At 42.1% G+C, this 19,790-nt stretch overlaps 1 protein-coding gene across 25 annotated transcripts in view; it reads right to left on the reverse strand.

Moving 5' to 3' along the window:
* The window catches only part of dock3 (dedicator of cytokinesis 3), a 168,674-nt gene that overhangs the window by 95,444 nt on the left and 53,440 nt on the right, over positions 1 to 19,790 (reverse strand). For all 25 annotated transcript variants that reach the window (XM_085776746.1, XM_085776752.1, XM_085776737.1 and 22 more), the window contains exon 2: positions 210 to 293. In XM_085776746.1, coding sequence (XP_085632872.1) covers positions 210 to 293 — 84 coding nt within the window. The remainder of the gene's footprint in view (positions 1 to 209; positions 294 to 19,790) is intronic.

Raw genomic sequence — 19,790 nt, forward strand, 5'->3', positions numbered from 1 at the left:
ACACACAACTGTGCAATGTCACAATCACACTGCTGCGTTCTTGTTGCTCATTTGTTGCCTTTAATTTGTTTTTTTCATTTTCTACTGAAATGTGGACTTAATTACTTTCATACTGTCCCAGGTATTTGCCACTCTCCAGCTGGCTGCTGTAATGCCACTGTGGGACACTGTGGTGTAGAAAACACATCTCTGTCAGCTGGACGTCTTACCTTCACATTTCTCCAGAATCTGAACCGTCTCTCCGACCTCCAGAGCCAAACCCTGAGTCACTGAGCCCCGGAAGCTGCAGATCACTGAGGAGAAAGAGACAAGAGAGGAGAAGAGAGGTGAATATGTGGAACTCTTTTCTGTGGAGAACAGTGGCACAACCAGTCAGTTAGAGATCGATGACTGAATTTTAGGGGCAACAACTTTTCAACATTCAGTCAAGAAAGTCAACAGAAATTAGATTTTTCACATAAATCCTGAAACTTCCACAGTGACCGCAGCCTGATGTCAGCATCAGAGCTGGACCGAGCACTGCCATGCTCCTCGCTGTACCAGGCAGCGTTGGTGTTAATATTCCTCACGACTGCACCAGTGCAGAAAAACAACAGAGCTCAGAGCTTCCTCACTTCACCGCTGCACTCACACTCACTGTATCTCACTGTATTTCACTGTGTCCAGGGCTGAAGCATCAAACACTGGGATGTCACATGACGTAGCCACAACATCGCTCTCATCCTTCACTGCTTCTCTCCCTGTGCATTTCTACACACCCATCACTTACAGCAACCTAATGCTACCTTCATGTGCTGTTGGATTTTTGATAGTGGTTGTATTAAACATGATGTGGCACATGGAAGAAAACATGAACACAAGTTGTGAGAGACCTGTGAAACATACAGTACTATTTCTTCCAGGCATCACAAAATCAATGGTAAACATCATGAGGCAATTCAATCATATCAGATTGAGAAATACTGAGAGTATAGATCTTATACATTATTCTATATATATGTTAATAGAAAAGTCCATACATTTAAATTGTACAGTAATGCATGTACAGTAGTGAAATTCAATGCAACGCATCTCACACCTGGAACACACAGCCACCTCGCACATGTGTGTGTTCACGCTGGCCGTGTGTTTGCTGCCTCCATCCTCATTCTTTGCACACATGTACGTAATAGGAATCTCAAATCTCTTAGATTGCAACGTGTGAGACGTGCGTGTCCACTCAGACCTGTTCACACCGGGACTGTAATGAAACCCAATACGTTCAGCGGCGCCCCAGCACACAGCCGGCGTGTTCCCGGCCTAAAGCGCGGCGAAGATTGGTGTAAAGAATGAAGATTAGAAATAGAAAATCCATCCACCAGTTACACTGCTCAGCCGTGCAGCATGGCTGTAGGGGGGCTGGAGCCAATAGCAGCTGACACATGGTGGGGGGACACCCTGGACAGGCTGCCAGTCTGTGACAAGGTCAACATATCACAGACACAGAGAATGAGAAGAAGATAAAAGTGTCTGGTTCTGTAAATAGATTTACTCAGAGAGCAACTGATGAGTCCAGCCCTCTGCTAACTGGAGCTAAAGTCTCATGAGTGTTCAAGATTTGCCAAATTCTTTCACACTGACCAAACAAAATAAAGATCTCCATATTTCACTTTTCTAGAATGATGTATTCAACTGCACCAATAAACACATTGTATGGTTATAATCATCAGAATATATACATGTATATAAAGCATAAATGCAAATTGCCCAGCAGGAGGTACATACTACGTATAGGTCAAAGAAGAGGCAGAGGTCTGTGGAGAGGGTTAGGCTGTTAGGCTGATCTGAATGTGAAGCAGGAAACGAGACGAGACCAGATCTTAACTCTCCATCAGCTCCGTCTTTGTCTGTTTAACTGTCTGTTTCCATAAAGTCCCTTTGTGTTTTGAAGACCGCACATCTTGAGGTCACAGCGTTTTATTCCAGCAGTTACTTTCTCATTCAGTCTGTGGTCAATCAGCCATCGGAGACAAAGCCCATTTTATGAGCAGGACATGGTCACGCTCCTCAAGGCCTCATGACAGTTACTGTGTCAGCGGTCAGTGCCACTCTCTGTCCGTCACTGTGGGTTTAAAGAGCTCAGCTGCCTTTACTTCTGCTGCTCTAACAGTTTGCAGATCCAGACAAATGCCCCAGTGTCATTACAACATGTCACTGTAGGTGTTCACTTGTCTTGTTTGGTGACACTTGAGTGGTATTTCAGTGATGACACTCGGAAATATGTTTATATGGTTTATTTTCTAAGTAAAAAAAAAGACTGGTGCTATTTTGCAGATGCAGAATGAGTGCGTTCCAGCATCAATAATATTTTATGTTTTGTGCCTCTGTAAAATACAAAAGAAAAGAATTAGTAGAGACATAAACAGTAAACGAGGCAGAAGAGCAGGAAAATACTGATGGTAATGACTGTTTATGTTTCTCCAGTGGCAGAAGATAAAACTGATTCATAAACATCAGCTTTGTGAAAGCTTTAATGTTTACTGCTGTAAATCCTACACAGACAAAACATAACGACATAAACAGAGCTGAGTGACAGCCTCCACCATGTACTGTACTGACAAACAGCGCTAAAGACACAACTAAGACACAACTAAACAGATTTTATTAAAGCTCTATACAGTATAAAGATAGATGTCGATGTGTAATGTTGATTACAAATCTGGTCTATGTTTAATATAAACTCTCTCAAAGTATCAAAGCCTCAGTCCACAGAGAAATGCACAGAGACTGTCTTCGGAGACTGGGCCTTAAAACCAGTTGTCAGGACTTCCTGTAACTTTGTGATGTCACAACAACATTCAGACCACAGCACAAACAACCTTAATAACAACCACTGTGGCCTGTTGTCATGTGTTGATATTGATTTACTGTTATCTCTGAATTAGCTCACCGCTAATGCCAATGCTAACTCCTGTACAGCCACACTGATACAGGATTTGTAAGGTTGATTCCAGTGGCAACATCAGTGGGATTTAAAACAAACAAGTAGCCTAAATAAACCGGATGAACATAAATCAGTTCAGTTTATGTTGTTGTTTTGTTTTTTTTTAATTATATGCAAATATTTTTTGCAAACATAACTAATACAACAGTTCAAGGAGAAGCTACTCCCAGGATTCACTGAGAGGAGTAAGGCAGGTGATGGGAAAGACACCTCACACATGATGTATGTTTTTCCACCTCAATGGTGATATTTTACAAAGCTTAAAGCTTTTAATAATATGAATAAACACGAGACTTTAAAATGAATCAGCAGCAGCTCAGTCACAATAACAATCACACTCCCAGTTACATTTTTTTGTTTGAAAACACAAAAATGATTTCATTCACTCATTTAGAGTGAAAACCTGTTAAACAACATGCAGCCAAATTGTTCCTGAAATCTACATCATCAAATGTTAACGCTCTGCTCATTCTAATCACTTTTAATAAACTCAGACATTTGCGAAAAGATATTCAATAAATCAAGACGGACTCATCCTCATGTTTTATCTCAGCATCAGACTCTAACAGGAACCAATTGGGAGCCTGTATCTGGTGCCATGACAACAGCTGAGAAAGAAGAGGAGAAATACATGAAGATCGAATATGGGATTTAGGATTAGATGCATTTCTATTTACAGTATCTCCTCATCAGAGATGTGTTACCTGAGAGGGAATCAAAGGCTTTCCAGCCTAAAAATGAAAATTATAACTCATGAGAAAATCTGATATTGATGGAAATGTTCTACACTGATGCCACATCTTCCAGATTAAGTTTAATCCTGGTGAATAATAAAAACAGAATACAGATGTGGACCAACTGCTAATCCCTCAAAGATCTGACTCTGATTTTGTTTGTTACATGAAGTGTTTATATAAATATGATGCTGCCCATGTCCCAGTAAAACAGTTTCTACAACAGTTTCACTCCTTCAAACTTTTGGATTTGTTGGCTCAAGATACGATACGATAAGTTTCCTCCATTTAGTGAGACTGTCACAGAGCTGAGAGCCCTCCAGAGACAGGAACACACACACACACACACACACACACTGAACACATAGGGATTAGCATTGCTCCATCCGGCTGGTATTGGCATTTAGTTTATCCAGTGGATTGGGTCAATAGGCTGACAAATGACTCACATCTGTTAGGCCAGTCACACCACTTAGCCTGTGGCCTTTATGTGTGTGTGTGTGTTTGTGTATGAATGTGGTTGTGAGACAGAATTTAAAATAATGGATGTGTAGTGTGTGTGTGTGTGTGTGTGTGTGTGTGTGTGTACGTGTGGCACTTGAATGAGTCATTTTCCCCAACAGTGTAATTCAATTTAGGGTGCAACTTCAAAAGCTTTGTTTCAATATTTATTCATCGCTGCTCAGTTTCAGCTCAGACACAGATTGAACGGGACGTTTGACACAAATTTAATGGCTGTGAATTATTCAGACGATCAGGTACAACAGAGCTTCTACATTTGGAGGAGAGATGCTTTTAGCCGAAGCCCCTCACAAAGAGTGCTGGTTTGTATATACATAACTTTAACATGAGATTTCCACATTTTGTGTAGGTGGAGAGTGGAGTAACAACGCGCTGACAAACGCAAACATCAAAATACAGACTCTGAAATTGAAGCCGACTCAAGCAAATTCATCATCTCTTATTAAACGCAACACTAGGCGACACCACTGTACAACTGTAAGAGGCGGGGGAAAAAAAACTAATTTGAAAAAGCTGAATATCCATGCCCAGAAGAATATTAAAACTCTGTGTATGCTGGAGATGTGACTTCCATTTCAGCAATTAAAGTAAATCCACAGGGTCTCAATTAGGGGAATGAGATGATCTTCTCTTCAACAGACCCACTGTGAGATTTTGGAGTGTGAAGCCATAATGACTGTACTAATGACAATCATTAATACAGCCATCTGCACGGTGGAGTGCAGTGACCCACTGTACTGGAAACGCTCCTCATATGTTTATGAACAACGTGTGATCGGGTCTGTCGGCTGCACGCGTCCAGATGTCGACGCTGCTGCTGCTGCAGGACTCGCACGCATGACCAACAGCTGCAGAAATGTGACATGAAATGTAAAAGTATTTTTGCAGCAGAGTCAACATCTGGTTGGTTTAAACTTACAACTTTAAAATGATAAAACGGCTGAAGTTTTACAATGTCCCTACTGTATGTAGGACTCATAGGGTCAACCCCGGTTGCTGTTCCATATGAGTGGCCTGGAAAGCTAAGTTGTGTCTTATATAATTTGGAAATGCAGGGGCATTCTGCATAAGTCATCATCTGTGGAGCCGTGACCCACATTAACAAGAGTTTCAACTTTAAATGAAACCATAATATGAGACATGCGAGAAAATATAGCGGGTAAAAACGGCTTAAAGCCTCTTAATGGATTTCTCTCTCCCTACAAACAGTCTAATGTGTATCATGTTGCATTTTGTGGAAGTTGTGCTCATGCATTATGAATAATCTGCCCCGTGCTGGAATATGCGGCTGACTAAGAAACATATTACACGCGCATTTAGTTGTGTCTTCCATCAATGAGCATATGAAAGGGAATGAATGGGATTCCCTGGGGTGTGAGCTGCAGATCTGCACAGATCCAGATCAAGGGCAGGTTTGCAAAGTAAAAGAGAGAAAAGGTCAGGAGAGGAAAGATGGTGCTGACGTCCATCTGTCTGTGTACAGTACAGTATGTGCATGTGTGATACAGACAGGGGGATTAAACATGGCCGACTCTCAGGTCTGTGTGAAACAGAGAGGGAGGGCAGGAACAGAAGACGCTCGTTAATGCTCATTCCCTATAAATGAGTTTCTGTGTACGTGATGATGTGTGTGTGTGTGTGTGTGTGTGTGTGTGTGTGTGTGTGTGTCATCATGCCCCATGAACAGATCTCATCCTAATTAAGACATGAAGCTTGTCATTTTAACATCCTCCTCAATGCCCACAGGCACATGCAAAGTCTCAAGTGCACTCAGCACTTCGGCAGATGGACTGTGTGTGTGTGTGTGTGTGTGTGTGTGTGTGTGTGTGTGTGTTAGAGATTTTCCCCATACCCTGTAGTTACTGCTGCTCCACAGCTGATGGGGAGGATGAGGTTTTTTGGAGTGTGATGAGGTGAAAAGAATCGGAGGGAACATGGACCAGGACAGATTCAGATCTAAAGACGGTGATCACAGAGACACACAGCTTTTATATACTGTATATATATATTATTATTTATTTTGCACGTGTTCCTTCATTTATTTATACGCATGTGCAGTGATTGTATGCCAGCATGCATGTGAGGCAGATTTCCTGTAAGCTTTTAAGCTGCATAACAATGTACTGTAAGACAGAAACTCTGGATACAGAGATGGGGACGGGGGCCGAGGTGACAGCACCCAAGAGCGGGGACGTCTTCCTCAGTGTCAGGCAGAACTAGGCCAACCTCCGTGAACCCACAGTGGTGACTGGGACGACACAGACGGCACACACCAACCCATACAGCTGAGATCAACTATAGCAGCACACAGATGGGACGCAGATCTCAGTGTGTCATGTTGAGCCTGGAGATCTGTTCCCCTGCTATTAATAGGCTAAACAGGCAAACGACTCACTTGCACTTTTTCCCCTTACTGCTTGACCAGAGACGTCTCAGTAACCAACATCCAGGATGGGGGACACTTGGAAGCTCCCAGGAGAGGACTGTTGTCCTTTTGAATCAGAGGAGCATGAACGCTCATGGCCACAAGTCTTGTTGTCTAGTTGTCTGTAATTCCTCAGTCATCCAGTGCCAGTGTTTTAGCGTGATACATGACGGCAAACAGACGGAGAGTCTTTAGGACATTTCAAGAAGCTCATGAATGTCCGGGTGCAGAGAGGACTCTGAGGGTCTCTGGACAATATATGTCTTAGTTTTTGGTTCAGTTATAATTTAAAAACTTGAAATGATTACTGGTAATGATGAATATTTTAATCGACAGCCTTAAATGATACAAATTACGACTTTGCGGTTGTTTTTCCTCTAAAGATTGGCCCAGTCGCATTGAACATGCTCACAATCTCTCCCTCTACTCCGAAGTTACAGCATTACATCATGATCAGAGGGATATTGTGTTGTCACACAGTTGACCGTTGACCTTTTTCTCATCATTTTATTGATACAGAGACATTTGGGTTAAATTGTTTCATAATCAGTGAATCAATTTGTGAGTTATGGCCAAAACTGTGTTTTACGAGGTCACCACAAGCGTGTCCTCCGACAAAATCTAATCAATTCATGCTTTAGTCCCAATGCAGATACAGTATTTCAATAATCATAATATTGTATATTTCAATATTTGAGTTGGACTGTATTGAAATATTAAATTAAATTGTCTAAGCTTGTGCCTAAATACAGAAAGGTAAATGTAAATTAAATTGTCTAAGCTTGTGCCTAAATACAGAAAGGTAAATGGTGGGTGATGGCTGCTACATATCGACCACTTAAAGTGCGTGTGTCTCATTCACCTGTTCCCACACACACTCATACTCACATTCACACGAGGCACAGCACCAGGAGAAGTCAAACTCTGAAAACAGTTTAGTAGAGAAGTTATACGTCACTGTCTGAGAGGCGTTCGAACAGCTTCATTCATTTGTAGCATAGTGATGACCTTAGCATGACCTTAGCCTGAAGAACGATGGCTGCTGCTCATCATATCCGAGCTACATCCAGTTTTCACCTTATTTTCAAAACTCAAGCTGAAACTTGAGGTGGAACTGTATTATCGTCTATGAATCTGGGCTGTAACTAACATCAGTGGTTGAAACATATCAGATTTTAAATGTCAGCAAATCATTCTCATTATCTCTCTCTGGAGATAAAGGCAAAGGAAGCTGCTGGCAAAGCTCACAAACCTACTCACATCTATCTCACAACAGAAGTCCCTGTCACACTCCTGATGAAAGTTTAATCGAGGTAACGGAAACAGCATTTAATCATGACGCTAACAGCTGTCAGGGAGTGAGGGGTGGTTTAAAGACGGTAACATCACTGCTTTTAAACTTCACTCCACAACCACAGGAAACACACAACTGAGTTTAAACCTATAATGATAACAAGGGAGGGATTTATTTGTGAAAAATCGTTCAATAAGCATTTAGTCACCAGTGTTTAACGCCGCTCTCTCTCCAGCTTCGATGCTCTTGTTTTGTGGGACAACAGGAAAAACTCAGAGAGCCACAGCTCCACTGTGCTGCTCACTTTCTTACTATTGTTAAGGATAACTCTTTTTTCTTAAGTTTCTCTGTAATTTCCACAACTTTACTTGACTTTAGTCCAGGAGTTGTCAGGTCTGATCCTGGGGGCTGGCTGAACGGACAAAACGGAACCCACTCGGCAATATTTACTTTTTTGGCAAATTGGCAACGTTAAATCTGAGCTAAGTTCCATGTTTGAATTATGTACGTATATTTTGTGTACCTTTTTTTTTTCTGGCAAAAAAGGAAAGAAATGGAGAATTGGTTTTGCAGCTCATCTACTCTGACTTCCTGGTTGAGAAACCTGGATGCCCCACCCATAGCCGACGGCTCCAGGTGAGAGAGCAGAGAGCAAGATGGTTAAAGGAAGAAATATCAGAGAGACTGAGCCACATGTTTGAGCCTCAGTCGGACCAGAACAGTCAGCACAATTAGCATCTTTTATTTGTTTCTGTTGGCTCTCAGTGTCAGTGACACCTCTAACCTTAGTGAATCTAAATCCATAATAATCCACATTATGTCTCTGACTGCAAAGGTTCAAAGTACAGTCAAGTACCGTGAGGTGGATGTATGGGGAAGCAGGTGGAAACCTCTGCTGTCATCTATTAAAGGCAATATTTATGAAAGATGAAGGCAAGTCAACTACATAACAACATTATACAGGAAACGTCCCCTAACAAATCCTAACCATGAAACCTGATAATCCATCACCTTCACTGCAGTCAGTACGGGTCTCTTTAACACTGTGACTGCATGTTATTCTACAATCTGGATAGGGACATTCATACATATGTGGGATTTGGCCTCTGTTGATGACCACAGAGTGGCTCATCACTTTCATTTCTCCCCTGCCCCGGTTTTCCCAGCAGTCAGGGAGACATAATGGACAGTGTGTCACCCTGGTCACATGCCCCTTTCTCTCACTTCCTGGCTACTGCAAAGCTCTTTTTCTGTGAAACGCCAGTGAGCGCTAAATGTTGTCTGAGGTTGTGACCCGCTCACATTAAGCCACAGGCAGACACGGATCTCTCAACAATGCCAACGTCATTTCACATTAATACCAAGCGTTTATTTATACATTGAGTTCATGCCAGCAGTATGTGACAGCTCTGAGTCCAGTGTGAGGCCAGGACATGCTAACTCCCTCCCGCAGCTAAACCAGCACAACAGCAGAGATAATAATAACGGCTTCATTCAGCGCCCGGCAGGACGATCCGTTAGACTGAAGGTTACGTCAGGATGAGGTGAGAAAATTACAACCTGTAGAACCAAACATCACAGGGATCCTTCACCAAAAACCTACAGATCTTCATAAAGTCTAAAGGATGTATTGTATTGTATGTATTGTATTGGCTCACCCAGAAAACAGTTGGCCAATCAGAGGAGAGGCTCAAAGCCTCCTCTCTCCTGGTTGTCAAATCAGCATTTATGAAACCTACAGTATATTCTGAATGTTGAGGTTTGATTTGTGACTTAAAGCTGCGAATGCACTGATCACTGACTGAAGCCAATAGCCTATGTATTATTAAAGTCCACTCAGTGAGATTGGTTCTGTTTTATTTATTTATTTTTATGACAAATATTTATTTCTATTTTTTCTTTTGGATAAACACAACTCTCCATTGACGAGATTACTGACTGTAACCAGATTTTAAAAACACACTGTTGTCTCTTTCCTTTGACAAGATTATTACAGCAGCAGATTTACAATGGGCTCAATAAATAATCAGAATTTTAGAGACAGGAGCTGCTGTAGAGACGACTGAAACCACAAGCTATCAAGTTAATTAGATGAAAATAATGACAGACAAAATACAGTATAAAGGACGGGACAATGGAGAGATTTAAATTGTTGCTATTCTGTTTTTTTGTAACCAGTAGCCTAAAAAAATAATCTAGTAGTAAATGTTGCATGGCTTTTAAAGTAATGTTCTGTGTACTGATCACATTAGCTGGGAAAGCTAATGTTTGAAGTTCACGTTAATGCAGATAAACACATTGTTTAATCCTGTCTTTCTAAAAATGCTCCTGGAAACAAACATTTTTCTAAATTATTATTTTATGAAATCATCTTTTAATCCTCACTCTGTGATGTGCTACTACTGTATACCACTGAATTAGTGTTCGAGTTTCCAATCAACAATCTTTTTTTTTTTTGTGGTTTCTGTGGTGTGTGTGACCTTGTGACCGGTCCAGATGTTGATGTCTGCTCAGTAACTTTCACACACACAGACACACACACACAGCCGAGGGCCTAATTTGTGTACAGTGAAGAGAAGTGAGGTCTGTGTTGATGTCACTTCCTGTTTCTGTGCGCTGGAGTTGAAGGAACCTTATGTAGGTCTCGTGTTTTTCTCTTTCCCTCTGTAATTGGAAATGGAGATGATCTCTCATGCAACCGCATCATGTCTGCCTTCTGGCTGAAAAACTAAACAATACATGCAGCACGAACCTCTGCCCACACTCAACACTCTCCAACAACAGGAACCTATACCATAGTTTGTTGTTTGTGTATTTGTTGTCTTCTGACTTTGATAAACAACCATATGGAGCCCAGAGCTGACTGTCAAGGTCTTGCAACGGAGAAATGTAACAGATCATGCTGTAATGACTAGGGGTGTAATGGTCCATGTATTTGTATTAAATGTTTGGGTATAGGACGTTTGGTTCAGTGCAGAGGTGTCCACAGTGTTACCACATGAGCATAATAAGTGGCTGAACGGAAGCTTTGTTTGTTTACTAAAGCTACAGTACTACCACTAGCAAAAAAACAGCCTGAAGCTGGCATCACGTTGGTATTAGGTATAGCGTGTCATCATGACATGTTCTGATCTTGTACTGTATATCTGTTATTTTAGGTGCACGACACAATGCATGATTCAGGCAACTGAGTTAACAATGCCGACAGGCTGCAGTGCATACACAGCAAAACATGTAGCGATTATTTCTCCTTTTGTAACTCCCAAGAGTGAAAATACACCCATATACCAGTCCATTTGGTTTCATTTGTACAACAGAGAGTGTCTTTTGACGCCAGCACATATCAACGGTGGTGGTTATTGAACTATCAAAGAGAAGACTGGACTCCACGCGATGCTGTAAGGCTTTCTTTTGACGTCTCTCTTGGTAATACGCACTGCTTTAACTGCTGGAACTCTGCAGACAGAGTGAGAGAGACGTACCGTGTGTGCGATGACAACAGCTCTCGGGTTCAATTTTGTGATGTGAGCTGTGAGGGAGACGGCTCCGACACACAACCTCAGCTGAGCACACACACACACACACACACACACACACACATCACATGTGGGGACGGGGCAGTGCAGCGACAGATGAAAAGGCATGGTTCTCTCTCACCTGTGTGCATGAAGTCGCAGTGATTAGAGTGATTGTCGTTATTATTAGTACAAGCAGAACAAATCACTTTAATGAGTTCTGTCCAGTTTGACATTGTCAGGGTGTTAGAAAAACATTTGATTTTATTATGATCAAGAATTAATTCTAATCGAAAATAGCCATTAAAATAGCCGACTGGATCATCTTACAAAATACTCTAATATTTAAAGCAGAAGTAAGTGATATATTTGTGTTAATATAAGTCTTAAATAGTTATATCTTCCGACAGCAATCACTTACATAGAGTGTTTGGACTGAAACACGGGTCTGTCAGTCACTCTGCTCTGCTCTGAGCCGAGGAGAAAACATTTATCGTATCCTACAGTTTTTATCCAATGAGGAGAGAGAACGGCATGCAGGGCTGTGTGTGCAGCCAAGGAACGCCGTGAATGTGGTGACGTAGGGACGAGGACTGTTATGGTGCGTTCAAGGCAACTCGTAACTCGTGTTTTTTCCAACCTGTGAAGTCGTACCAGTTTGATCTGGTACGAGTTCACGGGTCGGAAGTTACGAGTGGCCGTTATAGTGACTTTCACCGGTAAAACAGGTCGGGAAAACACGAGTGGGTTGCCTGGAACGCTACAAAATCGTAAGTTGTGACTTGAAGCTGTAATTTACGGTTTCAAAAGCCTGCCTGGAACGCAGCATTAGCTAAAACGACCGGATCGCTTACTTCTGCTTTAACCTAATAATATACTAATCATTTCAACAAACTGCTCAGTAGCTGTTTTCATTCACAGTGCAGTTTATGTCACTGGGCTCTGGAAACTAGATCCAACACAGTCTCAATATTGTCCTGACTATAATAACATCAATTACACAACGATCACCGAGCTCATCACTGTGAAGCTGCAGCAGCTTTATTCATATGACTGCAGCTCATTTTGAACATCACCCTGCAGAAGAATTAGAGATGAGAGGGTTGTTAGTGTTTAATAACTTAGAGCAGGAAATTCAGCCTCACGCGTAAACAATCGTTATGACAATCAACCTTCATTATGCACATCCCATTTGGGCAGAGACACAAAAAGCAAAACCCACACACACATGCCAGCACCGTGGCCTGCTGTAACGACACTGACACACACACACTGACACACACACACACACACACACACACACACACACACACACACACACACACACACACAGGCCCATCTCCATGTTGGCAGTTTTAGGTCCAGTGGGCATGATTTTAGCAGCAGCATTTATTGCTCAGAGTCTGAACACATCCAGTGTGTGTGTGTGTGTGTGTGTGTTCTGTTCTGTTCTGTTCTGTTCTGTTTTATGCTGAGTTTGTCTGTGTGTGTTGTTGTAACTGTCTCTGTGCATCAACATAGTCTGAATTTTGTACATTTCTGTATTTGTGCATATTTAATAACACGCACACCCACCCAGACCCCATTTCCCCTAAAGGCCTAAGTCACCGAGAAAAAGGGATGAAACAATGACACAGATGAACTAGGGCTGTTTCCTGTCCTGGGGGGTGGGGTGGTGGAGTGGGTGGCCCATCACATCTCATCTCATTTTTGACAGACAGATTTTCTGATGGATTCAAATTCACTCTCCTGTCTGTTTGTTTGAATCGGGATCAATGAAGAAAAAATAATTTGTATAAACCAATGTGGCATAACATTATTCAACCTGCCTATATTATGTTGGTCCCTTTTTTTTTTTTTTTTTTGAAACGCTCGTTCTGGGAAAAAGTTTGACAACAGTTCTACTGAAACATAAAACTACCATCTTCTCATCATGTTGGTTCTTTTTCTCAGGGACTGTCACTGCTTATCAAAATCTAATGCCACAGAGTTCGAGCCCCATAAGGAGTAGAGAGAGCTGAAGTAAAGCTCTAATTTTGCCTTAAATTGTACTGAGTTTGTAAGTCCAGTGTATCTTCCAGTTCAGACACTTCAAAGTTGAGCTTTTTAGGACGTACAGTACACCAATGTGGCATAACATTATGCAACCTGCCTATATTATGTTGTTGGGGGGGGGGGGGGGTGACACGGAGGATAGGACCGCTCGGCTAAAACAAGCTCTGGATAAAACACAGGTTTAATCAATAGTACTGTATAAGACTTATGGACTGGAGTCTCCGTTCCAGTTCCAACTTGTTTTATGTTTAATTTCTACAGATATGTTTTAATCTTATATGCAATATATTTTATATATGTAAATATATGTACATATATCACATTTGTGTTTGAGAATGGATTAATAAATATGAGACACAGGAGAAGAGTCAGGACAAATTAATAAAACAGTGATGCATGACACAGATAGACAGACAGACATAGAAAGAAAGAAAGAAAGAAAGAAAGAAAGAAAGAAAGAAAGAAAGAAAGAAAGAAAGAAAGAAAGAAAGAAAGAAAGAAAGAAAGAAAGAAAGAAAGAAAGAAAGAAAGAAAGAAAGAAAGAAAGGAAACACATGGGAGGGAGATGGGGGACTGAGTTCAGTGAACAACAGGAGTAAAGCTGTTGTGAGTCTGAGTGGACAGAGAAAAGAAGTTTCCTGGACTTGATGGTGAGCTGAGGGAATTACCAGGGATTTAGATGTTCAATGAGAAGGGGAATAAAAAAAAGAGGAGAGGATGGAGAGATCTGCTGATGAAATGATGAAGGAGGTCAGGGTGAAAAGAGGGCAGGGAGAAACTTATGCGTGGGCCTGAGCAGGGAGCCCATGAAGGTTGATATACAGTGACAATATCACTGGGGAATTAGATGCCATCGGGATGAGAGAGTGAGTGATGGAGGGGAATGGGAGAGGGAGAGAGAGAGCGATGGAGAGGGAGAGAGAGCGATAGAGAGAGAGAGAGAGAATGTATTAGGAATGATGTGTCATGAGAAGGGAAGAAGGGAGGGAGTTAGAGAAATGGAGGGATATCAGACAAAATATAGCAAGGTGAAGCTCAAACACAATGACTCAACACATTAGAGGACAAACAGCAACAACAGGAAGGAGGGAGGAGGAGGAGGAGGAGGAGGAGGAGGATCTCAGGTGAGTGAAAGACAAAGTAACTTTTATGGTGAGAAACAAAGGAAGAAGAAGAGAGGGCAGAAAGAAATGCAGGCCGAGAGAGAGAAGTATTTTGTGAGTATTAAGCTGCTGCTGCTGTTATCATCTGAGAAATGTATCCTCTGACTGTCCAGAACAAGGTCGTCCGTGTTTTTCTCTTCTCGCCTCCTTCCCTCCCTCCCTCCCTCCCTCCCTCCCTCCCTCCATCTTTTGCTCATCCCCAGTCTCTCTGTCAGAAAATTAGTCAGGATGCAGAGCAGAGCTGCTGTCGGCATGAGGCTTCAGCTCAGCAAGGACGCAAGAGACGAGAATGGCAACACTCAAGTTTGGCATTGATTACAAAACCAGGAAAAGAAAAGAAAAAAACAAAAGCATTGAAACACTCATTCTGGGAAAAAGTTTGACAACAGTTCTACTGAAACATAAAACTACCATCTTCTCATCATGTCGGTTCATTTTTTCAGGGACTGTCACTGCTTATCAAAATCTAATGCCACAGAGAGTTCAAGCCCCATAAGGAGGAGAGAGAGCTCAAGGAGAGGACAGAGAGAGAGATTTAAGGGAAGACAGGACAGAGAGGGGGGAGGGAGGGTGGTTGGAGGGACAGGGGTTGATTGGTAGAGCTGGGAGGCGAGAGGACGTGTGTACGTTATTTGAAGTAATTGAGCTAATTGAACGTCGTGGAGATGAAAATAGACGAGTCCGTACGTCATCGCAGAGAAGAAGTACAGGAGGGAAAAACAGACACTGGGCCACGAAGGTCATGTAGGATATGTAGAGATGGAGGTTTATGGTACAGTAGAGAGAGAGAGAGAGAGAGAGAGAGAGAGAGAGATCTAAATGTATGGCTGGTGAAACATGTGATGAAAGGATGACAAGACAACACAGAGGATTAAAGAGGCCAAGCTGGAACCACTGATGTCACTTTTATAAAAAATATATATATTAAAATGTCTCGTGGTTGTTTGCCTCCGCCTACGTCTGTCCAGACTGAAGGAATTTCATTTATTGATTAGCCAAACTGCTGATCCTTTTCCTTTTCCTAGGTGACACTGGGTGAGTCTATCCAGGGCCGGCCCTAGGATTTTGGTGGCCCTAAACAAGATTTTTGTTTGTGGTCCACTCTAAGCGCAAACACCAAATCACTGGTTAAAATTGAATACAGACATGTTTATGCCCTCTGAGGTTTGAGGCCATTTTCTCGACTTTTACATATTTTCTTAAATTTATCTTTTTAAGATACTTGCAGATGTAACAATACTCAAGTGTTTTATGTCTACAACCTCCACTGTAAGCACACTGAGGCCAATTTGTCCTAGAACACTGTATAAAGAAATTATTTAGGCCAAATGCTGGAAATTTGAGGTCTGCCTTTTGAAAAATTTCAAATCCCTTGTGAAAACACACCTTCAGTCATGAGAATGAACTGTTTTTGGTGCTTGAAATAGAATATGAATACAGTAATAGATAAGTGTAGAAAACAAGTCTAAAATGAAATTTTGTAAGATTGCTTTTTGAGCACAAATGTTGTCATTCTGCCATTCAATTTTCACCAAATGTCTCAAATGTGAAATAAAAGAAGATGAATATTGACTTCAAATTACATATAAAGCTCATAGTGTGCGTGTCCACCTCAGGATGTTTAAATGACTTGATGAACCCCGGTACCTTTCTGATCATGTGGCCCCCCACCTAACGGCTGTGGCCCTAAACAACCGCATAGAGTGTTTATGCCAGGGGCCGGCCCTGAGTCTATCACTGGACAAATATGTCCGTTTACATCTTCAGAACAGGATATTTGCACAACACAACTAACACCCCGTCCTGACATACAGCGATGCGACAGCGACACGAGCGAGCGAGGAAAAGTGATTAGAATACGTGCTTTTCAATCAGCCTGTCCTGACGTGCAGCGAGCGACGTCGCGCCGTCCAGCGATGTCGCTCAACCCTGAAATTATCGCTCGCGTTGTCTCTATCTGGATTTCGCGGCGGTGTCCCGCCCCTAAACACTTCTTATTGGTTGATAAGTACACGCTGCTTTCTGTTGACAAGCAAGTTATCAGAGAGAGGAGGATATAAGAGGAAAAAACACTCAAAGATGTGAGAAACGGCAACCAGGAAATGCCCGAAATCTCAGAATAGCGCCGGCAAGTTTGTGTACGTCCCTCGATAATTTGATTGGTTTGGATTCCAAACCAATAGAATATACTTGCGACAAAATCGTCACGCTGCATATCAGAACACCCTCGCGCGAGTTTTCGTTGCCGTTTCGCTTGCTCGCTGCATGTCAGGACGAGGTGTTAGGTGCTGATGATACACAACAATGCTGTGACACATTTTACCTATATCAACAAAAAATTCTGCTTCTGCAATTTGGATATTGCACTTGGCCATTTTGCTACTTGGATTACATTGTGATTAATTGTGCAGCCCTGAAAAAAGCTCCTTATTTGTCCTCTACAGATGTGTGGTTTATGTTTCTGCCCCATAAAACTGAAAGAAGCTAGAGAGCGACTAATAAACACGTTCTCTGAGGCGGTTAAAGTTTCACATCCCTCACGTACAAGTCAGACTCTTCAGCTCTGTATGTCAATATTGCTGTGAACACGTATAATCACAGCCCCTCAGGCTTGAAAAACTTTATTGGGAGATATGCGTTTACGAAGCAGCACAGACAGCAGCCAGTTTCCTGGGTTACGCTCGTGTGTTGTTGTTGCTGTGGAAGATTTAGATTCACTCACTAGAAAGTAACAGAGAATAAAGTCGAGTGGACAGAATGACCACGATCACACTGCCAACCATGACTACCCCCTGTCGTGATGTGCCCCCTCTCCCAGCGGCCACCATGGGGGGAAAATGGCCCATGCGTTAATCCTCTCAACAGTAAGAGACAGCTAGCCAACACAGCTTCCCACCAAAATGCCAAGCCTCGCCCAGGGGTGAAAACATTTTGTCTATGCAATAACGGAGCCGGACTGAGCCCACGGAGCCCAACACACAGCCATTCACCGCTCTGCAGCGCGGTTCGGTGACATTTTCATCACGGTGACGTTTTCCCTGTGAAATGGTCGTTTGTACACACCGAGCTGACCGAGGGGAAACTCCCCGGCAGAGAGCGGCTAAGGTCAAACCATCACAGAACATAAACATTTCCTCAGAGTAGAACAGAGGACAATCTTTTCTGCCACAGAGGAACCACAGACGGGGTCTTCATGAGGAGAACAAACACGGTTTTAAGGGGGAAAGAAGAACCTCATACAGGACTTCAGCTGCTGTCTTCAACACTCTGCTGCAGTCTGTATGGTTTGCATCTTTTCTATCTAGAGGGTGGGAAAACAACTTTCATCTGCATTATCGCTCTCTGGTTTTCAAGATATCTGGTTCAAACTTGGACGGGACCAGAGCTAATTAAAACAAGCTAATCAACATTTGCTTTATCTTGTTATCAGCAGATAAACTGAAAATCAACCCTCTGACTGGAGCCACATGACTGTCTCCTACCGCACCTTAGCTGTCATGAACAAGATGGTGACTTTAGTAAAAGTAAGATACTTCCTCAACACTGGATGATCTTTGTTGCCATGGTTACAAAAAACACAACGTGGTTAACTTCGAAGGATGGTTTCTTGACGTTTCTCATCATCAAACTTTTCCATTTGCTGTCATAATCACAACTGCTACATGTAGGTGTCGCCTCGCAACATAACCTGACAGTGGCTCATAACAAGCTGCTGCACAGAGAAACTATCGGCTCTGCTGTCCAGTATCGAACCGATGTGGGACTTTGGGTAAATATTAGGGAGTAAAATGTTACAATAACCATCAAAGCGGCCAATATTACTCAAAAACACCTAGTGTTTTACAACAATGTCTCAATTATGGTCCAAACACTTGTTTGGCTCAATATTTTACTGTTCCAAATACTGCTTGATTTCTTGCTTTCTTAGAGTCTAAATGACAGCCGATGAGACCCTAACCCATTTAGTAAGTAAACATTAGGGGTGGTTAATTGGCCCAATTTCCCGATTCGATTCGATTACGATTATTGAAGTCTCGATTCGATTACAGACCGATTTTCGATTATTAACGATTATCGATTCGATTTTCGATTATCAATGATTATTGTCATGATTATTATCAGTCAGTTGCTGAATTATTATTAGCCTATTTTTATTTATTGAAAACCACATATTAATTTTCTCTTTGTGCGTTGATTGCTTGTTGGCTCATTTTTTGATTCTTGGATTTTTTGTTACAATAAGTTACTTTAACTGATCATGGACCCTTTGTATTTTTGGACGCGTCACAAAGGAGATTTAAATTAGTAAGTCTATTTTTTTGAAAGACAGATGCAACACATATTTTACTGTAGGCTTTAGATAATGTACACATAAAAACAGAACACAACACACGTAACTAGTGATCAAATAATATTGCTCTGGAACAACCAGCTTGCACACATTTTACTTTAGCCTACTGTTATAAAAACAGAGCAAGCTGTGTAACTTCAACTTCAGCGATCAAATCATTGCTCTGGAGCAACCAGATTCTTCTGGAGGAAGACCAGCTGGTCCTCATGTTGTGACGTGTTAACAGCGCTAAAGCCAGAATTAAAACAGTTTTTAGCAGCTTTACTGCTATGGTTGTAGCGATGCTAATTTCTGTTAGCCCGTCTATGGTGTTTTACATTATACAACGTTAGCATTAAGCTAGCGGACTTTATGCTTCAAAAGCAAGCTCACTGCTGTCTGTCCCATAGAAAAACATGACAGCGGCAGCCTAGTTTGGAACATGAACCACGTGGGGAGCATACGTCAGTCCGACGGCCCCAAAATCCGACGGCCCACCTCTCCTACTACCCATTAATCCGACTTTTATAGGCCCATTGGTCCGACTGCCCATTGCTCCGACCAAAATAATCTCTGTATTCCGACCAGGGCTAAATTCGACCATCCAGAATTCCGACACCGGCGTTACTGTTTGTGTCATTTATTGGAGCAGTGGTAAATGTTTTTGCTGCTCTGCTCTCCCATGTCACTCTTTTACCCCTTGGTTGAAGTGCATGCCACACACACACACACACACACACACACACACACACACACACGGGGGGCGGCA

The sequence above is a fragment of the Trachurus japonicus genome, chromosome 5 (genome assembly GCF_045865225.1).
Source record: "Trachurus japonicus isolate A0001 chromosome 5, Traja_1.0".
NCBI classification, from domain to species: Eukaryota; Metazoa; Chordata; class Actinopteri; order Carangiformes; family Carangidae; genus Trachurus; species Trachurus japonicus.